Source organism: Urocampus carinirostris, chromosome 7 (assembly GCF_059441175.1).
Source record: "Urocampus carinirostris isolate Australia breed hairy pipefish chromosome 7, RoL_Ucar_1.0, whole genome shotgun sequence".
Classification (NCBI taxonomy): Eukaryota; Metazoa; Chordata; class Actinopteri; order Syngnathiformes; family Syngnathidae; genus Urocampus; species Urocampus carinirostris.
In genome coordinates this window covers 10,775,011-10,793,653 of record NC_142355.1, presented here as the reverse complement: position 1 = coordinate 10,793,653, position 18,643 = coordinate 10,775,011, and the positions used below count along the sequence as shown (strand labels likewise).

The window sequence follows — 18,643 nt, the reverse complement described above, 5'->3', positions numbered from 1 at the left end:
TGGTGACTCAAAGTGATCAAACCACAATATTTTTCTTCTCATTTCTTGGCACAGCTTTTCACAACGTTTTTGGTTTTGGGGGGTTGCAAACTTGACTTGTTGCCACCTACTGATATGGATGAATGTTACTTACTCGGCGGATCACTGAAAGGAAGCAAAGCTACTCAACAATGGCATGTTTCTTTCCAAAGATAAAATTTACATTTTTTTGCGGAATACTAGCCAGGGCACTTGAAAAACAGCAATCAAATGTACCTTTTTGAAAGTGCATATAGATGTGTCATGCACTTCAGACTTTAATTTTTGCTTCTATCTGATAACAACAGTCGTTGTAATCAGTATTACCACAAATGCTTTCTATGACTAAAGTTCTTGTGATATGGCTTATAGATAGATATTTTCACACTGGACACTTTAGTGAGTAGGATTGAAAAGAGATTTCTTTGTAATGGATAACAACGTAGTAAACATTGTTTACAATGAGATTCAACGTGGCACTCCAGGATGACTATGTAATAAAAGACTTGAAAGAGAAAACAATCATTTTTAATAAGAATGTTAGTTAATAGACACATATTGACAAGTTAGTGCTTAGTGACTGGCTGGAGTTAAAAAAATAGTGCAATGACATTTGCAGCAACATATTTCCAAAATTAGAGTTCAGAACTAAACTATAAATGAAGACTTTGTATTTTGTTTGCACTTAGAATTTACCATTCAAGAACAACCTGGTTTTTCCAGCTGCACATATTTTTGTTTATAATAAGGGCTACCATTTACAATATTTGATTATCCTGTAAACATTCTTACTAATCAGATGAGGTAAATGGTTTATTTATAATCCATGCATTTAAAAAATAAACCTTACTGTAATGCAAAACATATTTTTTGGTAATTTATAAACGGTTTTGATTTAAATATGTTATTATTTTCCGCTTTAGTGTCATCGATATATCATCTACATCAAAGAGCATACCCGGAAGGACTATTATCTGGAAGTAGTAATATATAACTACATTTTCAACTTAAACACAGTATTTAAATATAGTTCTTGTAAGGACCACACATCCATAGTAAAACCAAATCACTCCAGTCAGGCCAAAAGTTGACACCTTCAAATTATTGTCTCATAACAAAACCCCTAAAGAAGCCAATCATGTATTTGTACAAACAACACCCAAATGGGCCTCACCATTTACAAACATGTTTCGACCAACTTATTCTGGTACTTACATCAGTTACATTTTTGATTTTGGTTTGACACAAAGATCATCAGTGTTCTGTCATGAAATACATGACCACATTTGGATAGTATTTTTTTGTTGGGATGCAGAAATTCTAAGGACATTGAAGTGTTCAAATCAAGAAGGAATTTGAACGATAATTTTATTATTAAAATCATGGTTCACAAATCCCTTAACCGGCTTGGTCGACAGGGCAACACTCCCTGTGGTGTCTCTTAGGCAACTACGGCCAGGCAGCGCACATCCAGATCATTAAAGTAGATGCTTTATATTTTTGAATCGATAAATTGATGGACCTCTAATAATCATTTCTTTAGAAAAAAAATAGCAGGTATACTTTTGTGACGACAGTCAAACTATTATGTGTGCTGCTGCCACACATCTTTCTGGTCAGAACAGTCACATATTTATTCAAGTCCTGTTCAAATTTGTAAAAATTTGACACTACCGATGTTGTCCCGTTTTTTGCGTCTTGTTGTAGTTCTAGCATTCAAAAGTTTGAAAGATAAGTGGACAGTCTTTGTTGAGTTACACCAAGTTTTCAGTATAATGTCTCTAGGCAGAATAGTATTACAAACTTCAGGAAATGATTTTACAAGTTCTGGGAAAACCCATAAGTTTTTAGTGAACTGAATATTTTTTTTCAAACAATTCTGCCTCAGAGTTCATAAATGAAAGGACACGTATTTGTTCAATAAATTCTGGGGCTATAACAACACGACAAGTTCTACTGTATGTCAACTGCTTTCACCGTTTATACCGACTATAGCTTCTCTGTATGTTCAATAATGTTTGTAATTTCTAAGTAATAATTACAGTAGCAGTCTAAACAACACATGTGCTGTCTCTTTTCCGATGTAGGTTCACTGCACGCATGCCTGTAAAGTGTCTCTCAAAGTGTCTAAATATTTTTTGCATTTCAACAAAAAAAAAAACCACAGACACTAAGTTTTGTAATTGTATTGTGATCTAATTAAAAAAAACAAAGCTTACAGATAGGAGAATGAGAAATTCAAAATCTTACCAGCAATTTTTTATATCATTATTAAACTAATAGATTTGCTGCTAAAAGTCAAAGTGGTGTTAGTATATTTTCACAGTAGTATTGAAAAAAGAGAACTTATGGACAAAACCTGCTCACAACCAAGCATTTCTACCTTAGGGATAATGCTGTATGCCTAATGAAGACCATTATTGAAATTGAATTTCTTAATTCAGCCATCCATCCTCAGTAGGGTCGCGGGGGTGCCATCTTCGGGCAGTGGGCAGGGGACACCCTGAACTGGTTGCCAGCCAGTTGCAGGATACACGGGGACAGACAATTCGCTCGCTCATTCTCACCTAGGGACAATTTGGACCGGCCAATTAACCTGACATGCATGTTTTTGGAATGTGGGAGGAAACCGGAGTGCCCGGAGGAAACCCACGCAAGCACGGGGAGAACATGCAAACTCCGCACAGGAAGGCTGATAGCTGGATTATTTTGCAATAATTTGCTTCTTAATGAGTTAGTTCTGAAATGCACACACATGATCCCTACTAGTGCTGAACATTGTATTGTAATTGCGATATACTCGAGAATTGCAAAAGATTAATAACATAATTGCACAAGCTGTGATTATAATGTGATTTTGGTTTCTGAAAAGTGTTATATTTAGGAAATAGGAGGGGGCAAGAGTAAAGGCTTTGTTAAAATTTTCTGAGACAAGTATAGAAGTCTTGTTTGGCACTTATTGAGCCGTACGTGTGTGCAAGAATATAGATCTTAATACGATCACGTCTGCTCTAAAAAACAGCAATGAAATTTAACCACCTCATCAGTATGATGCTTGCTCCAAATCACAGTGTGGATTATGGTTCTTTTATGTCTGTGTTTGATCAGTGGCATCGCCTATTACATATCTGGTTTGACTTCATATTTTGATACATTATGACCTGTAAAAAAGAACAAGGTGGTGGGCATAAATTAAGTGCCACTATTTTACCTCGTCACCCTTAGTTCTTTTGTTTTCTAACACCGATTGTTGAAGTGGAACTAGAATTACCAGTATCATTTGGAGTTTCCCACTGTTTGGTGACACCATAATACATTTTAATAACAAATCTGTCCTGAATTTTCCTAACTCTGTGAGTTTTGTCAGGTTTTTGAATTTGACTTCTCGTATATGTTTAAAACATCAATGGTGACAAGGAGAATTGGTATGCTAATATGCAGGTAATGGTCATATTGAGATGAGAAGATTGCAGATATTCAGAATTTGTTGGGCCATCTAAATGCATACATGAACCAGAACGTTGTATCATTTCTTACATCAGATCAGTTTCCTCATTTTCAAGAGGATTTTGTCTTTTACTAGAGAAACAAGCGACTAATTTTATTAACACTCCACTTATTGAAACATGAAGATTTTGTTTGTTTGTACATGATTCAATTGTTTGTTTGTACATGATTCAAATTGAATCTTTTCTTCCGGCGCCGTCACGAATGGCAGCCACTCCAGCAGCTCCCGTGTTATTTTCGATTGTTCTCGATTGTTCTCAGCTCAGGGATGCTGCTGGAAATGTGAATTTCCCTTCGGGGATGAACAAAGTATCTATCTATCTATCTATCTATCTAATCGTTGGTATTAGAAACATGATCAGTATAGTTTGACAGTTTTGGACATATGCAGATTTTATAAATTTACTCTAAAAATACAGACATTTTGTTCTTGAAGGAGATTGATCGTATGAGGTAAATCAGTCACAAATGATAGTGAGTCGCTGTACTGTGAAATAAACCCATCTTTTCCACTAATCTCACCCGCCGAGCACCTCCCTCTCAATGGTTCGAGAATCTAAGCCACTGTCTTCTGCTTAAATAACAAATAAAATATATTTTCCATAATGCTACTTCATATAAATCAATCATTACATTTCTTGTCAGGTATTTTTTTTTTTATATTTAATGATTAGGAAAACATTTTTTTTTTAAAGTTAAGCATCTGTGGAAGTAATTTAATAAAACGTAATGGTAAAAAATAAAGATTGACACACCTAACTTTTTATGGGAATGGTGATCGGCTGGAAAATTTCAATCTGTAAACACCTTCAAAATGAAAGACGTGTTAAATATTCATGACTTCTGTTGTTTTCCCCTTAAATTATAGTGTAACTGTGGTATACTGTAAAAGCCTAGAACAGTCCAAATCGATTGGAAACTTGAAATGTATTTCAGTCTAGAAGCTGTCCCCCAGCGTGTGTATTCCAAAAGTGTGAACTAAATAAATCAATAAACTGCTAGATAGAACTTTAATATCCCCCATGTTTTTCTTTACAGTTGATTTCTCAAGTGGATGGAAGGAGATGATTTTAACACACAGGCTGTGATGAACATCTGTGGTGAGTAAGACCTGAATAAATAAAATATCTGCTGTGAATGTTAGTTGGTGTAAACCATTCTTTCGATGTAAACACCAGTTCTTAAGTAAATAACAAACAATATAATAACATTTTTTAAAAAAATAGTATAATGGAAATAGAAAATATTTAGCAAAATTAATAAAACTACTTTAATGCAACATTTCCAGGCTTGCCATTTAATTCCATGTGTTGAAGTGTTGTACATAAATTTTAAATGTATTTACTTTGACTTGTTAATTTTTGTAACTTACATGATCAGATCATTATTATAAGTTAATTTGAAAACTCAAAGAATGGACAATATTCCACATTGTTTTTGTGATAGCAATTGAAATGAAATATGCGGATTTTGTCGATAATGATCCACTGTTTCAATTGTTATAACAACAATAGTAACAAAAACATCAACAATAAAGGTAGTAATAAAAAATACATTTCCTAATGTTTTTATTAAGCCTCTTAGAAACCTTTGCATCTACCATTCCTAGTTTCCTCAGATTAAGCTTTTTGAAGAATCATTGTGTTCAAAATGTTATTTTAAAAAAATGGTGTCTATATGACCATCTTGTTTTCATTCAAATAGAATTTTGTCTTGTGGCAAGCTAAAAAATTACATAGTATTTCCTACTGCTAGAAACGGCATTTATAGAGTAATCCATGATGACAACATGAAAAATAAGATTTCAGGTTTTTGTAAAATTTGTTTTCAATGCTCAATATTTACCTCAGCTATGGCACCGACTCAACAACTGTGCTTATTTCTTTCAGATGACCTAATGGCAGACCAAAGAATGGACATCTCTTCGACGATGACAGACTTTATGTCCCCCAACTCTACTGACCTAATTTCCAGCTCCATCAGCACTCCTGGCATGGATTATAATCGGAAGAGAAAGGGCAGTACAACAGAATATCAGTAAGTAACTATGCAAAAATGAGAATGTTTAAAGGGAAAACAAAAGCATACTATACGTTAACATGCCGCGCCAGATTGAACACCTTATTTTCTGTTTGCCACAACAGTTAAAGGGGAAGGTACCCTGAGAGATTTCCACAAAAACATTTTGAATGGGCCATTACTTGTCGAACGAATCATTTTCGAATTATACTCACTAAAGTTTAAAAGATAGTACAATCGCATCAGCTTGTTCACAGCCTTAGCCATGCGACTGATCTTGGTTGAGCTCTGCTTTGTGTGGCGCGCATGATAGACAGGTAGAGAGTAACTATTCATTGTTTATTTCTTTATGTCGGGTCAATAACTTTGAACCTCATGTTTGGCCGAGACCTATCAGCCCTATGATTATTTTGTATCCCTAGTATGGATCGGTAGCCTAACTCTGAGCCACTGTGATGTTTACTCAATAGCAAGTGCCAACAATCAGAAGGAAAACCTATGGGTACTCCTGCTAATCTATATTCAACAGAGTCGATAAAATCGGAATACAGTGGAACCTCGGTTCTCGACCATAATCCGTTCCTTTTCTTTGTACGAAAACCGATTTGTACGATCACCGAAGTCGTTTTTTCCTCATTAAAAGTAATGTAAAATCGTTTTAATCCGTTCCAACACCCTGAATTTTCACAACAAACGTAAACATGAAATTAACCCAGGCTAATCGTACGTTCGCGTTAGCGTAATCTTCCGTACGAAAGATTACGCCAACATGAACGTGTAAAAATTAAAAAATCAGGTCGTTTACACGTCATTTAGCACCCGGGTCTCCACAACAAGTGGTGAGCGGTTAAAGGATAAAGAAAATAATTATGAATAGGATTTCTTACCGGTCGGCAGAAGCCATGCTCTATTCTTGAAAGAAGGGAAACTCACACACCTTCTTCATATTTTGCTATTATTTCTTTTTTAAATGCAATAGTTGTACGCACTACTCCTCTTTTTTTCACCTGTAGCAACTTTGCTGCTTGCACCAACCTTAATTTGGGGTTAAAACAATCTCTTCACCGCTTTTTGAAACGAAAGCAGAAAAGGAGTGAGCGTTGCCGTGACAACAGTTCTTCACGAGGGGTGGGGGCAATCTACACTCGTACGCCGCTCAGCATCGCCCCTAGCGTACCGGCGTTCGAACTCCGATATTTTGAACGAAAAGCAAAGCAAGAATTTCTCGAAATTTTTGGTCGAGAACCGATTTGTTCGAACTGAGAGGCGTTCGAAAAACGAGGTTCCACTGTACTGCATTTAGACCAGGGATTGCCAACCTTTTTGAAGCAAAGAGTTACTTCTTTGTTACTGATTAATGTAAAGAACTACCAGTTATTTCTAAAATAACATGTGTTACTATGTATTAACTATAATACCAGTTTGTACACATTAGGGGTTAAATTAAGTTCAGTCAACCACTAAACATCATGCCAGTTAGAAATCAAATTTCCTAGAAATTCACAATGAACCATTATATATTTTCAGAACCAGTCTGCGATCTACTCAGGTGGTCTTAGGGGGCTACCTGGTGCACGTGGGCAGCACGATGGAGACCCCTGGTTTAGACCTGTGAGCAGACATAAGACAAAACATTTGGTGGAGACTTCCACTCCAGTGATTAGTTTATTGTTTTAGGATAAACATTTGTGGTAGATAGAATTTGCAATTTAATTGTGTTAAAAAAAAAACATTTAAGCAATAACTCATAACAAACCTGACTAATGTAACTGTATCTACTTTTTCTTTTTACAGAATTGATGGCTTCTCATTTGAGTAAGTTAAAATTCAGCACTAATAAACATTTACTTCAGTGGATTGTTTATAATATGGCAAACTTGTACTAAAGAGTGACTTTTTGTTTTAACGTCTATTTTCTCTTTCATTAGTGATATGGACTCCGACAAAGATAAATTGGGAAGGTAAGATAAAATATTTAATTCATTGCATTGCACACAACATGAAAATAAACAAAACCAGATAGTATACATTTAAATTCAATTGTGACGTTGCGGTATTAGTGAATGACTAATTTATGTAGCATACAGGAAGTAATTATGCAGCATGCTCGATTCACACATTATTTGTTGTCTGCTTAAAAAAGAAACTTATGGGTTTGATGTAGTGGGAAATTTGTGTGAAGCGAGTGTCTTTTCCTGATTATGATTACTGCAGTAGGGAAGTATTTTTAATGTTGTTAGTGTAGATGTACACTTGCACTGCAAGATGATTTCTCTTGGTATTTGTGAATGTATTTATCCATCTTGCATCGACCCAGCTTAGCTCCGAACCCTGCTGGTTGTGACGCATCTCAAAGCTCACTTGTGCTTTTGGTGCTGGGAGTAGCTTTTAGAACAAATTCCGCTTTACTCCCTGGGAATTCTCCACCGTATACATCTGAGATTGGTCGACGGTAATTTGCTTGGAAAAAGTAGGACATTCGCTGAAAGATTTGAAGTCAACTTGTAAGCTCCTTCTAAATGAATTGTTGTCATCCATCACCAACATGCAATTTGTTCTGACACCAGTTGCCATCTGTGTGTTGGGTTATTGTTGTTGTGGATTTTCTTCCTGTTTAAATTTTTTCCAAGGAGAAAACGGTAATTTTGGTTATTGATCGACATTTTTTGAAAACAATTCCGTGCAACCACAATCCAAAAGGTAGTCCTGATTTTGATGAGTCAGTTTTTATTGACTCTTACCCTTAAAAGGTTTGAAGTGCTGTTCGTGAACACCGCGGGTTTTTCTTTCTATAACATTGGAATGTGAATGACTTCACCCTCTAGCAACCTTGTTGTTTGTCAACCATATAGACATGCTTGTTTTTCAATCATGCTGCACAACATGGGAGAATACAGACGTATAGATCTTCAACTTTTCCACTTTGCACTATTTTAATCAACCAGCAACATATGCTTGCGCTCACCTCAATACTTATAATATTATATGTAAAAAATATAGTTATACCATGTGCTTTTTAAGAAGTCACACAAGCGGTATGCACAAATTATTATTATTTTATACTTTATCTAAAGTGTCACGGTCTCCATGTTTAGACACCACAGGATGCATTTGAATCGTATTCGTGCCGAACCGTAATGAGGATGTCAGGAGTTGTGGGATAACAGTCTTTGACAACAAAGGTTTTAAAAGTGTCACTATATTACAAGGAAAACAGACAAATGCCCCTCAGGATGCATTCAAAATGCAAACTTGCATGATTTTGCACTTCTTTATTTACTCTTGCTTGCACGAAAAGCTACAAAATAGCGAACCTCCCCAGACGAAACCTTACCCAAGCAGTGAAGGTGCAAATAACTAATTAGAACAGACCAATGATGTGTAACTTTAAGGTGTTTTTTTTTATTAGTAATTCTGAATTGTTGGACCTATAGAACCTAGCACAAGTTAAAGTAACTTTGTCCAGGGAATCCTAACTTAATAATTTCTGGTTTAGTTGCATGTCCGTACTGTGCTTCTGTTAGACTATGAGCAATTTCAGTGTTTGAGGGATAGAAGCCTGCAGGCCAGAGGTGCTCATTACGTCGATTGCAATCTACCGGTCGATGCTCGTCGTTTGCCGGTCGATTATGCCAACATTAAAAAATACCAGCCAACCAGTTAGATTACAGCTGAATTTGAGATTCAGGTCACTAATCAGGCGCAAAAAATAACAATTTGATTGATTTACAGGTTACAGAGCAACCAGTCTTATGAAGACTGAATTTTTACATTTGGGTCACATTAATGCTAAGCGCTGAACTAGTTATTATGGAGTTAGGGTTAGGGTTAATCTTGCACCATATTTTTTTTTCAAACGTGTTTATTTATGTAGTTTAACATGTTATATGGTACATGTGTTTTGTTATATCGCATATATTGTTAATTAACATTTCGTCGTGAGATTGCTCGACATGAATGAGGTTTATTTTTAAAAAAAGTTCAAAAATTAAGTCGCTTGGACGTTCACTGTAGAAGGAAAAAATACATGCAAATATAATTAAGTAGAATAATACATTTTCTTATTCAAATTATGAATTCATTTTCTGCATTAGATTATTGTTGGTAATATTCTGATTAAAGGGATAACCACAAACCTGTCTTTTTTCATTTTCTCATCTTATACTTCCTTTTTTCTTAACTTCTTTATACAACATAATAATTCGTAATATTATGCATCAAAGCAAGTGCGCCGTTTGAGAGCCGGCTCTCTGTAATGAGGTGAGCCAAAAAAAGCCGGTCCTCTAAAAAGAGACGTACTTCCTTTCTCTACATCAAACCGCTTGCTTCGTTTGCAACGAAAAAAACGATACCAAGATGGAGGCTTCCGCGGCGAAAACCGTTTGACTTGATGATTTGCTGTTTCGTGATAGTCTATGTATACCGGATGGTACCCATCATTGACAAATTTGCGTTTTTCCGTACAGTTTTTCTCGTACGTCATACACGTCTTAAAATGCATAATAAACATACTTTGTATGGCAAAACCGTACAGGTTGTCAGGTATGTCAATGATTTGTGTGACCATACGCAAGCTCCAGGCTACTTCTGATTTTTGTTGGGCAGGAAAGGAGGGACAATGCATATACAAGTAAAGCTTTGTAAGAAACTTTGACATGTCATTGTTTTTTCTAGAAATACAATTTAATTTAAAAGTGATCCAAACATCAGGATATGTTTTCATTTGATTGAGATTCGTTACAAAACCTTTTTCATTTTGTCAGGAACCTCAGTCAACCCTTGAAGGATTTATTTGTGATATTTTAATCACTGTACGTATTTTTCTTTTCTCAGTGACCAACCAGGCCGAATAAAGAATGCCAGGTATAGACTATTTTTCTTTCTCTCTTCTCCTGTGATTACCACCCACACGAATTGTCGTTTCGCTTATTTGAGACTGTGTTCAAGATTTGTTAATCTCGATAGTTAAATTAGGTGAATTTTTAAAACTAAAAAGTGTAAAAACGACAGTAAAATGGTACAGATAATCATGGTTATTTGAAAGGTGTTTCAGATTAGACTAAGTAAAATACTTCACACGATTAATCCTCCCACCCTATCCCTGTCAGTTTAAATTTCTAAAGTTCCAAGTATAAGTCTCTTTGGATTTTGTTTCTGTTCATGATGTGTTTTTTTTGACAGAAGTGACATAAAATTCCTAAATTCAAGTCACATTTTTTTGGAGCGATGTTTTTGACAGAAACTGGGTTTAGGAACATTAGAGCTTTGGTTGCACCCAAAATCCATTTCCCCTTATCTTGTATGCCTTGTTTAATTCACTCTTAAGAAAGCAACGTATCACCATGAGTAGTTCAGGTATTACAATAGGGTGTTTAATGGGGCCCCAACAAATGAGGGCCCGACTCTAGTACAAGGAAAGCGAACGAGCAAAAGACACTAGTTGCCTTTTAGTTTTTATTCTTTGAGGAGACCTATGCAGCATGATTTAGATGTTTTTCCCGCCTAAAACTTGACTAACTTAAAGGAGACAAATTTGCTTGAAGTTGTTGCCATGTTTCACAACATGTCTACTTAACGCTGACGCTGCTCACTGGCTGCCTCACTTTGCCATTGCATTCCTTCCCCCGTGATTAACAGCAGTTTACATTGGTTTGTATGACATTATCCTATGAAGCGTTATTACCCACTACAAGTCGCACGCCAATGTACGCTACGTTTTTTATACCTAACACTTAATTGGGGAGAGATTTGTCCTAAAAACAAATCTCCATGTGTAGTGTTTGTCTGCGCCGTGGGTCTGGCGCAGAACAATAGTCGTTTTTCTTAACCAGACAAAGAATCTTGGGAATTAAAAGAATTTCTAAGATTTAGTATGTAAAGTTTTATTATTATATTTTTATTCTGTTATCTTTTATAGCTATTATCTGTTATTTTTATCTATTCTGTGGTTTGCACGGCTGGGTACACTTTTCCATCGGGCAGTACAAACTTCACGTAGGAAGTGAGGATACCTGCCTGTGGAAGCTACAATGAAACATGAATCAAACCAAATTGCTGTGGAACGAACGAAAATCTTTCATTAATTAAAAAAAGAAAGAAAACATTAATTTGAATACTAGGTAAAAATCATACCAATGTTAATTTTTTCCCCCAAAAATCATCGGTTGAGAAATTTGTTTTCCTTTAACACAGTGGAATCCGCACTTAGGTTGCCGCCGTGTTTTTCCAGTGCCGCCACGCTGTGCTATGTGGCACTGGACAACACAGTCCCATTTAATGGTCAAATATTACATACTGGGGCTTTAATTCTTTTAGTTATTGTTATACATTTTTGTATTTTTATTGTTGTTTTTTTATTATTATAGAAAATGTACAAACACGTTTGATGAGGACTTATAGACAGGCCCTCAAAAATATTGTCATATTAATTACATCCAAGCACTTTGTCGTACAGAAATGGTCCAAGACTCATGCCAAGCTAGATGTACTTTATTTTGGGACTAATACTACTTGATTTGATAAGTTTCTTATTCTACTTTTTTATACTGGCGTCATCTATCTTTGAAACATTATTGCTATTTTCTTCAGGATTTAGAAAAGAAACTGGTCACATGCTATAAATGCAAGAAAACCTGACAGTCCACTGGGCTTAAAATAAACTGGAAGAATTATGAATGAGGAATAAAAAGCTCCACTGAACAGCCGACTTGTAACTGTAAATTTAATGGTTACATGGAAAACTTGTTTAAGTGCCTCTGCAGGCTGAAAATGAAGACTGATAAGTCATTGTAGGAATTAAAGGTTTTCTTAGAAGAAAACATCGCTGAAGATCTTGTAGCTTTGGTAGATATCTTTCAAGAGTTTGGTTTTGGTGACTGAGGTGGGTTTGTTAAGGAAGCACTTGCTGATGACGTTAGCCTTGTGGGGAAGTTCCATTACAATTTTTCAAGAGGTCTTCCTTTTTTGGAATGTTCAAGGGGAATGGGATGCCTGTTTTTGTTGATGAGTTTTGGAAGTGCACAGTTGAACAAGTGTTGCCCTTTTGTAGGTGGTAACTGAACTACATTGCAATATGGAATGATGTAGGGCACAGTTAGAAATGCCAACTGTGAGGGCAGTACGGCCTTAACAATATTAGCAGCATTTAAAGACCTGCCATCTTTTCTATAACACATTGTGTGACTTTCATATTGTTCATTTATTTATTTTACCTTTTTAGTAAGTGGGCAATACTTTTTGTCCTCTAGTTCCCCTTAAAAAGTGGCGCCTGCAATGCACTCAAAGTTAACCTGAATAGGGAATGGATTTTGGGTGCCAGCCTTGAGCTCTAATTTCTATGTACAAGGAACATTTAAAACACAATGAGCCCTGTTCAGATTATTTATTTCCCACAACGTCAAAGGGGTACTAGTTTTGTCATACATTTATATATTTGTCTGAATCCATACACCGTCTAACGTAGCCTGGAATTTCCATCAGAAACGGGCATATGGTCCAATTCCTTGTTATCGAAAGAGAACCATCGATACATATTTTTCCAATTTGGAAAATGTTTGGATTTGTGTATAAACATCATGTTTTACTAAGTCACAGAAGCAAATTTTCTATTTTTTGTAAATTAATCTGTAGTGTTAAACATCCTCTATACCCATATTTAAATTGCTTATTATCTTTTCTACCAATGACCAGTACAAAGAAATGCATCCACAATTTATATTGTTCAGTTTCAGTTACTGGTTCTTCAACATCTTGGAAAATTGTCATTTTTATTTTATATATTTTTATATACATAGCGGCGTTTCATTTCCTAACAAATGTGTCAATCATCATTTAAATCGGTCACTATTGGCTAAAGTTATTCAGGTGGTGAAGGAGGCGGGTCCTTTTTAGTATTTACATTTTTTAACAAGCATAAAAATAACAGATAACATTTCAATACAAGACAAATCTACGGTGATTGGTCTGTTTTAAGGAGCATTACAGAAATGACAGTACCTGCTATTGATAATTAGGAAATCATTTGTCAACTAATCAAGTAATTGCACCTTCAATACAAAGTGAAGTATACTAAGGTTGAATATTGTACATTTATTAGGTAGATTAATTTATTCTGGTTTAACAGGCATGCACAAAATGTTGATGCTAAAATGCCCCTCTTTAATCCTACAGAGAGGCACACAGCCAGATTGAGAAGAGGCGACGGGACAAGATGAACAGTTTTATTGACGAGTTGGCGTCACTGGTTCCCACATGTAATGCAATGTCCCGTAAACTGGACAAGCTCACAGTTCTTCGCATGGCTGTTCAGCACATGAAGACACTCAGAGGTTAAAATGAACTCAATTATTTATAATTTTTATGTAGTATAAAGGAATAACTGTCATTATCTGTTGTTTTCCCCACTTGTACAACATATATTGCATTTTTTGGTTTTGTCATATAGCCACTGCATGCTATGATGTAACAAAACCTAGCATCACATGTCCATGAGCCACCAGAGAAGATTGTAGTCAAGTCAAGCCGCATTTATTTGTATAGCCCTTAATCACAAGATGTCTCAAAGAACTGTACAGGATTACAATGACACCATCGCCTGATCTTAAACCAACATCCTTATCCTTATTTTCATTTGTCAGTGTTTACAATTGCGGTAAATAGAAGAAATGGCAGCAGCTCAAAAGTGCAAATGATAGCAAGTCCTTGATTAGATTTTCATCTAATGAGTCAGGATACTCAAAATAATTGATTTCTCACTAAATACTGATCAGACATAAAAATCACGTTTTAGCCTGTGATCATCTATGGGCCAGCATGTTAAACTGGATCCCAAAAACGCCACACATTTTCATGTTTCACACTTAAACACACACCGTATTTATTAGCTTTGCAGAAACTTGATCCTTTTAATCGGCCTGTGTTTCATGACAAAAACCTCCAAACTTATGATCTATAGCAAAATCTTTACACTGACAATTCAGAGATGATTTAAGGAGGATACGCATTTTTTGCCACGGGCTCTGGAATAGTTTCTAATCTAGTGATTGTGATAGGAATTCAAATCACTCTCATGCCCATGATACTATTTTGAATAGCTGATTAAGGTTTGAGTTGTAAAGGTGCATTGATTGGGTTTTTGTAAAAGTGCAATTAGCATTGAAGATGTCTTGTTTGAAAACAGTCAAACAATCCAATACAATTATTAAGTCAGTGGTTTTCGTGTCATTTGTTAGCCTTTACCCTTGGTGCCACTCCTTTTTAACATATCGCTGCAACGACGGTTCTCAGTTCGATTAAACATCCAATCCTTCCAACTTTTTAGAACTTTTTTTACTCTTCCAGGAGCAGCAAATCCATACACAGAAGCCAACTATAAGCCTTCCTTCCTTTCAGATGATGAGCTGAAACATTTGATACTCCGGGTCAGTGCTACTTACTCATTAAACATTGGAATTGCTGTCTGTTTGTATTAGAGGTTCAATACACTTTTTGGGGGCCATTACTTATGAAAAGACTCGATCTCAGCTATAGCAAGTGACCTATATTATGAGTTCATTTAATCCATACCACATTTATCAAACCAAATACATGTCATTCTAGAAAAGGACCAGTGGATCTCAACTTTCTTGCTTTTTAGAAGATCAAGATCTATTAACCAACAGCTAGAAATCAGCACATTGATCTCAGAGCTTGTCAGTGCCATACGACATACAATATATAGGCTTCCGCATCGTCCAATTAGCTTAAAGTGCTTTACATAATGTTTTGGCTTTCCTAATTAAATTTAAATGGTGATCCCAGATCCTTTTGTGCAGATTTCCCCCTTGTGAATTGCTACATGATCTGGCTTTGCCTGGTTAAATAATCTGCTTTTTTTTTATATTTCCTCCCTGTTTGTACATGACAAACGGCAAACAACAATTGTAGATAAATACATATATATCTAAATATTAATACAAAACTTGCAGAAGTGGCTGATTTGGCTATATAAAAAAAAATATATATATATATATATATATATATAAACAAAAAATCTTAAATCTTGTATAGCTTTCTTGAGCCAAAGAAAGAGTAAACATTGTCAAGACTTATTTAAATGTTGACAATAATTGTAACTCCATGTATAGTTTTAAATCCCCCAGCCCACATCATGGAAAAATGTGTTGTTCAATGCCATAGGAAATGTTGATCATGAATGTAGGGGGGAAAGCTGCGTATCCAATATGTTAATCACTCTAATTTTAACAGTTTGCAGAATGTAAATATTTACAAGTACATACATTCTTTTTTTAATACAGGCTTCTGATGGTTTCTTGTTTGTTGTTGGATGCGATCGAGGAAAAATCCTTTTTGTTTCGGAATCAGTCTACAAGATTCTTAACTACAGCCAGGTAAGCAATATACAAAATTTGATTATTTGCAACAATATCAAGATCAATATGTGTCCTGTCAGCCTGAACAAGTTCCAGAAATTTAATTGGTTGTGTTTGACTTTCTATCACTGAAACTAGTCCGAGTATGAAATGTGCGCATAAAAGCTAAGGCATCACAGCATAAGCATTTTGATTTAAAGAAATGAGTAGGTGACATAAATGACATTTCACTGTTGCATCTATTTTTTTCAGAATGACCTAATAGGTCAGAGTCTCTTTGATTACCTACATCCTAAGGACATCGCCAAGGTCAAAGAGCAGCTGTCTTCTTCTGATACAGCACCACGTGAAAGGCTCATTGATGCTAAAAGTAAGCACACAAAATAAAAGGTGGCACAGTAGATGACTGGTCATCTTATCTGCCTTGAGGTTTAGAGGTTCCTCACATGCAAAAAAAAAAACAACAATATAAAAATAGAATCAGTTTGCTGGGTAATTACATGGACTTGTACATCTGTACATTTCTCGAGACTAATAAACAAAGGCTTTTTGGTTGTCATCAATGTAACAAATGATAAGCAGAATTCTTGCGCTATTTGTATTTGTGTGTATCTCCACTGGTCAAAACAACAGCTTGGAAGCCCTTTGCTAGTTGCCTCACTAATTGGCTACAAATGTACTAAATGTTCTGCTTTTCCGAGAAAATAAATATAGAGCAGTCTCCGATTGATATTGATGGCCCTTGCTACATGCATTGCATACTGGAAGGGGATTACCTTATGTGCAAACCCTTCTCGAGGTTTCTTAATTTTCTTCATGCTGTGGTCTTTTGAGTTTTTCCTTGCCCTCGTGTAGGTTTCAGATCAGGGGATTTTGTACTTGTGTTATGCAGCCCTTTGAGAGCAGTCTCAGAATGATATAGATGTCCTTGTTACATGCATTGCATACTGGAAGGAGATTACCTTATGTACAAACCCTTCCCAAGGTTTCTTAATTTTCTTCATCTAGTGGTCTTTCGAGTTTTTCCTTGCCCTCGTGAAGGTTTCAGATCAGGGGATGTTGTAATGGTGAGGGTCTGTCTAGCCCTTTGTATCTTTTTGTGATTGACGACTATACAAACAAAAGTGATTTGATAGTGTGAAGACTCACTTGAGTGAATTGCAATTATAGTTCTGGCCTTTGTCAAATTAACCGCTTACTGAAACGAACCAAAACTAAAAACCAAGAATTATGTGAACCTATACATTTCTCGACTTTCAAAACAGCTTCCCTCTTCCCCCTTCCCAGCCGATCCCATTGCATGGAGGAACAATCACAACTACTGTAATTTTTTTGGTGTTGAATAAACCTACATTGCATGTTTCAGGATTGTGAGAGGAAAATCATCGTCCGATAAAACAGTTACAGTATAAAATCTCTAAACTGTCAGCATCAGACTTTATAACTAGTCAACCAGCATGCTGCCATGAAATTGGCCCAAATTTTATTTTATTTGCGGTATCATCAATTAATTGTTTATTGCTATTTCACTTTTGCTTTCCAAAAGGTTGTTTTATTGATTGTTTTTTCTGGTGTGTATTTTACAGCTGGTCTTCCGGTGAAAACAGACATTACGCCTGGGCCATCTAGACTTTGTTCAGGTGCCAGACGATCGTTTTTCTGTAGAATGAAGTGCAACAGGCCATCTGTTAAAGTAGAAGATAAAGACTTTCCTTCAACCTGCTCAAAGAAAAAAGGTAATTTTTTTGTTTTACTTTTTTTTACCTAATGTTGTACTCTAGAATTACTCCATTACTTAATATTTTGTTTATTACTGTTCTGATATACTTTACTGTACTTTTAGCCACTACCCTGGCAAAATTTGTATTCCCTCTATTTTTTAAAAGTCCACATCCTTTTTAGAGCCAAGACTCACGCCTCATCTAGCACACAACATTACCTTACAAAGGAAGTCCGCTCCCTTTAGTATGCATATTATTAATCCATTTTCTGAACATTTTGGTATACAAAAAGTGGTTTAAAAACAGTTGCAGAAACGGTCTAGATAATCTGGATCTGAATACCTAGAAATGTTATGCATGGCACACATTTGTTTGGTAAAACGGCTATTGCTGTCTCTCATGATTACGTTTAGATCAAACAGATGTGTAATGTAATGTTTATTGAAAGTATTGTTAGATACATTAATCAAAACATGACATAAAGCTAATGCTGAGAGTGAGCATGGCCAAATTTGGTCACCTTACGCCCCCTCCCCTAAGAAAATTTGAAAAATCTATCTCTGCCAACCTTTGCTTAAAAGTTTGCACCGAATTTGCACTAACAACCCGATCAGGCAAAAAATTCCAAATTTTTGGTATCCTGAAAGAAATAAAGTTTCCATGCAAGTTGCTGGTAGGTCTAGGCACCTGTAACTTATATCTGTGGCCACGTAAACCATCAACACGACAGAACTCAAAAAATGTATCAAAGGGCGCATTGATCATTCCATGTAGTACTTTGAACACAAATATTAAATCAAATCGAATTCTGTGGAGCTCCAAAAAGTCCAAGTTCAGCCTTTGTAGTCTTTCCGGATATGACAAATTGTGCATCCCAGGTATCCGCTTTGTATACCGACGTTGAACTCCTTCCAGTAGGTTGATGTCTTTGAGTAAGTAAGGGTTCCAATTGTGTAGCCCAATTTTTTTCTCAATAAACAGTGGAACAAATGTTTCACAGGTTATTGC

The 18,643-nt window shown here is 35.8% G+C and overlaps 1 protein-coding gene across 2 annotated transcripts in view; it reads left to right on the top strand.

Moving 5' to 3' along the window:
• bmal1a (basic helix-loop-helix ARNT like 1a) overlaps positions 1-18,643 on the top strand; it is a 32,383-nt gene that overhangs the window by 2,878 nt on the left and 10,862 nt on the right. For both annotated transcript variants that reach the window (XM_088339721.1, XM_088339722.1), the window contains 10 exons: positions 4,564-4,625; positions 5,415-5,562; positions 7,339-7,359; positions 7,473-7,505; positions 10,378-10,407; positions 13,714-13,871; positions 14,884-14,963; positions 15,840-15,932; positions 16,167-16,284; positions 17,501-17,650. In XM_088339721.1, the coding sequence (XP_088195847.1) occupies positions 4,580-4,625; positions 5,415-5,562; positions 7,339-7,359; positions 7,473-7,505; positions 10,378-10,407; positions 13,714-13,871; positions 14,884-14,963; positions 15,840-15,932; positions 16,167-16,284; positions 17,501-17,650 (877 nt within the window). In that variant the 5' untranslated portion in view covers positions 4,564-4,579. The remainder of the gene's footprint in view (positions 1-4,563; positions 4,626-5,414; positions 5,563-7,338; positions 7,360-7,472; positions 7,506-10,377; positions 10,408-13,713; positions 13,872-14,883; positions 14,964-15,839; positions 15,933-16,166; positions 16,285-17,500; positions 17,651-18,643) is intronic.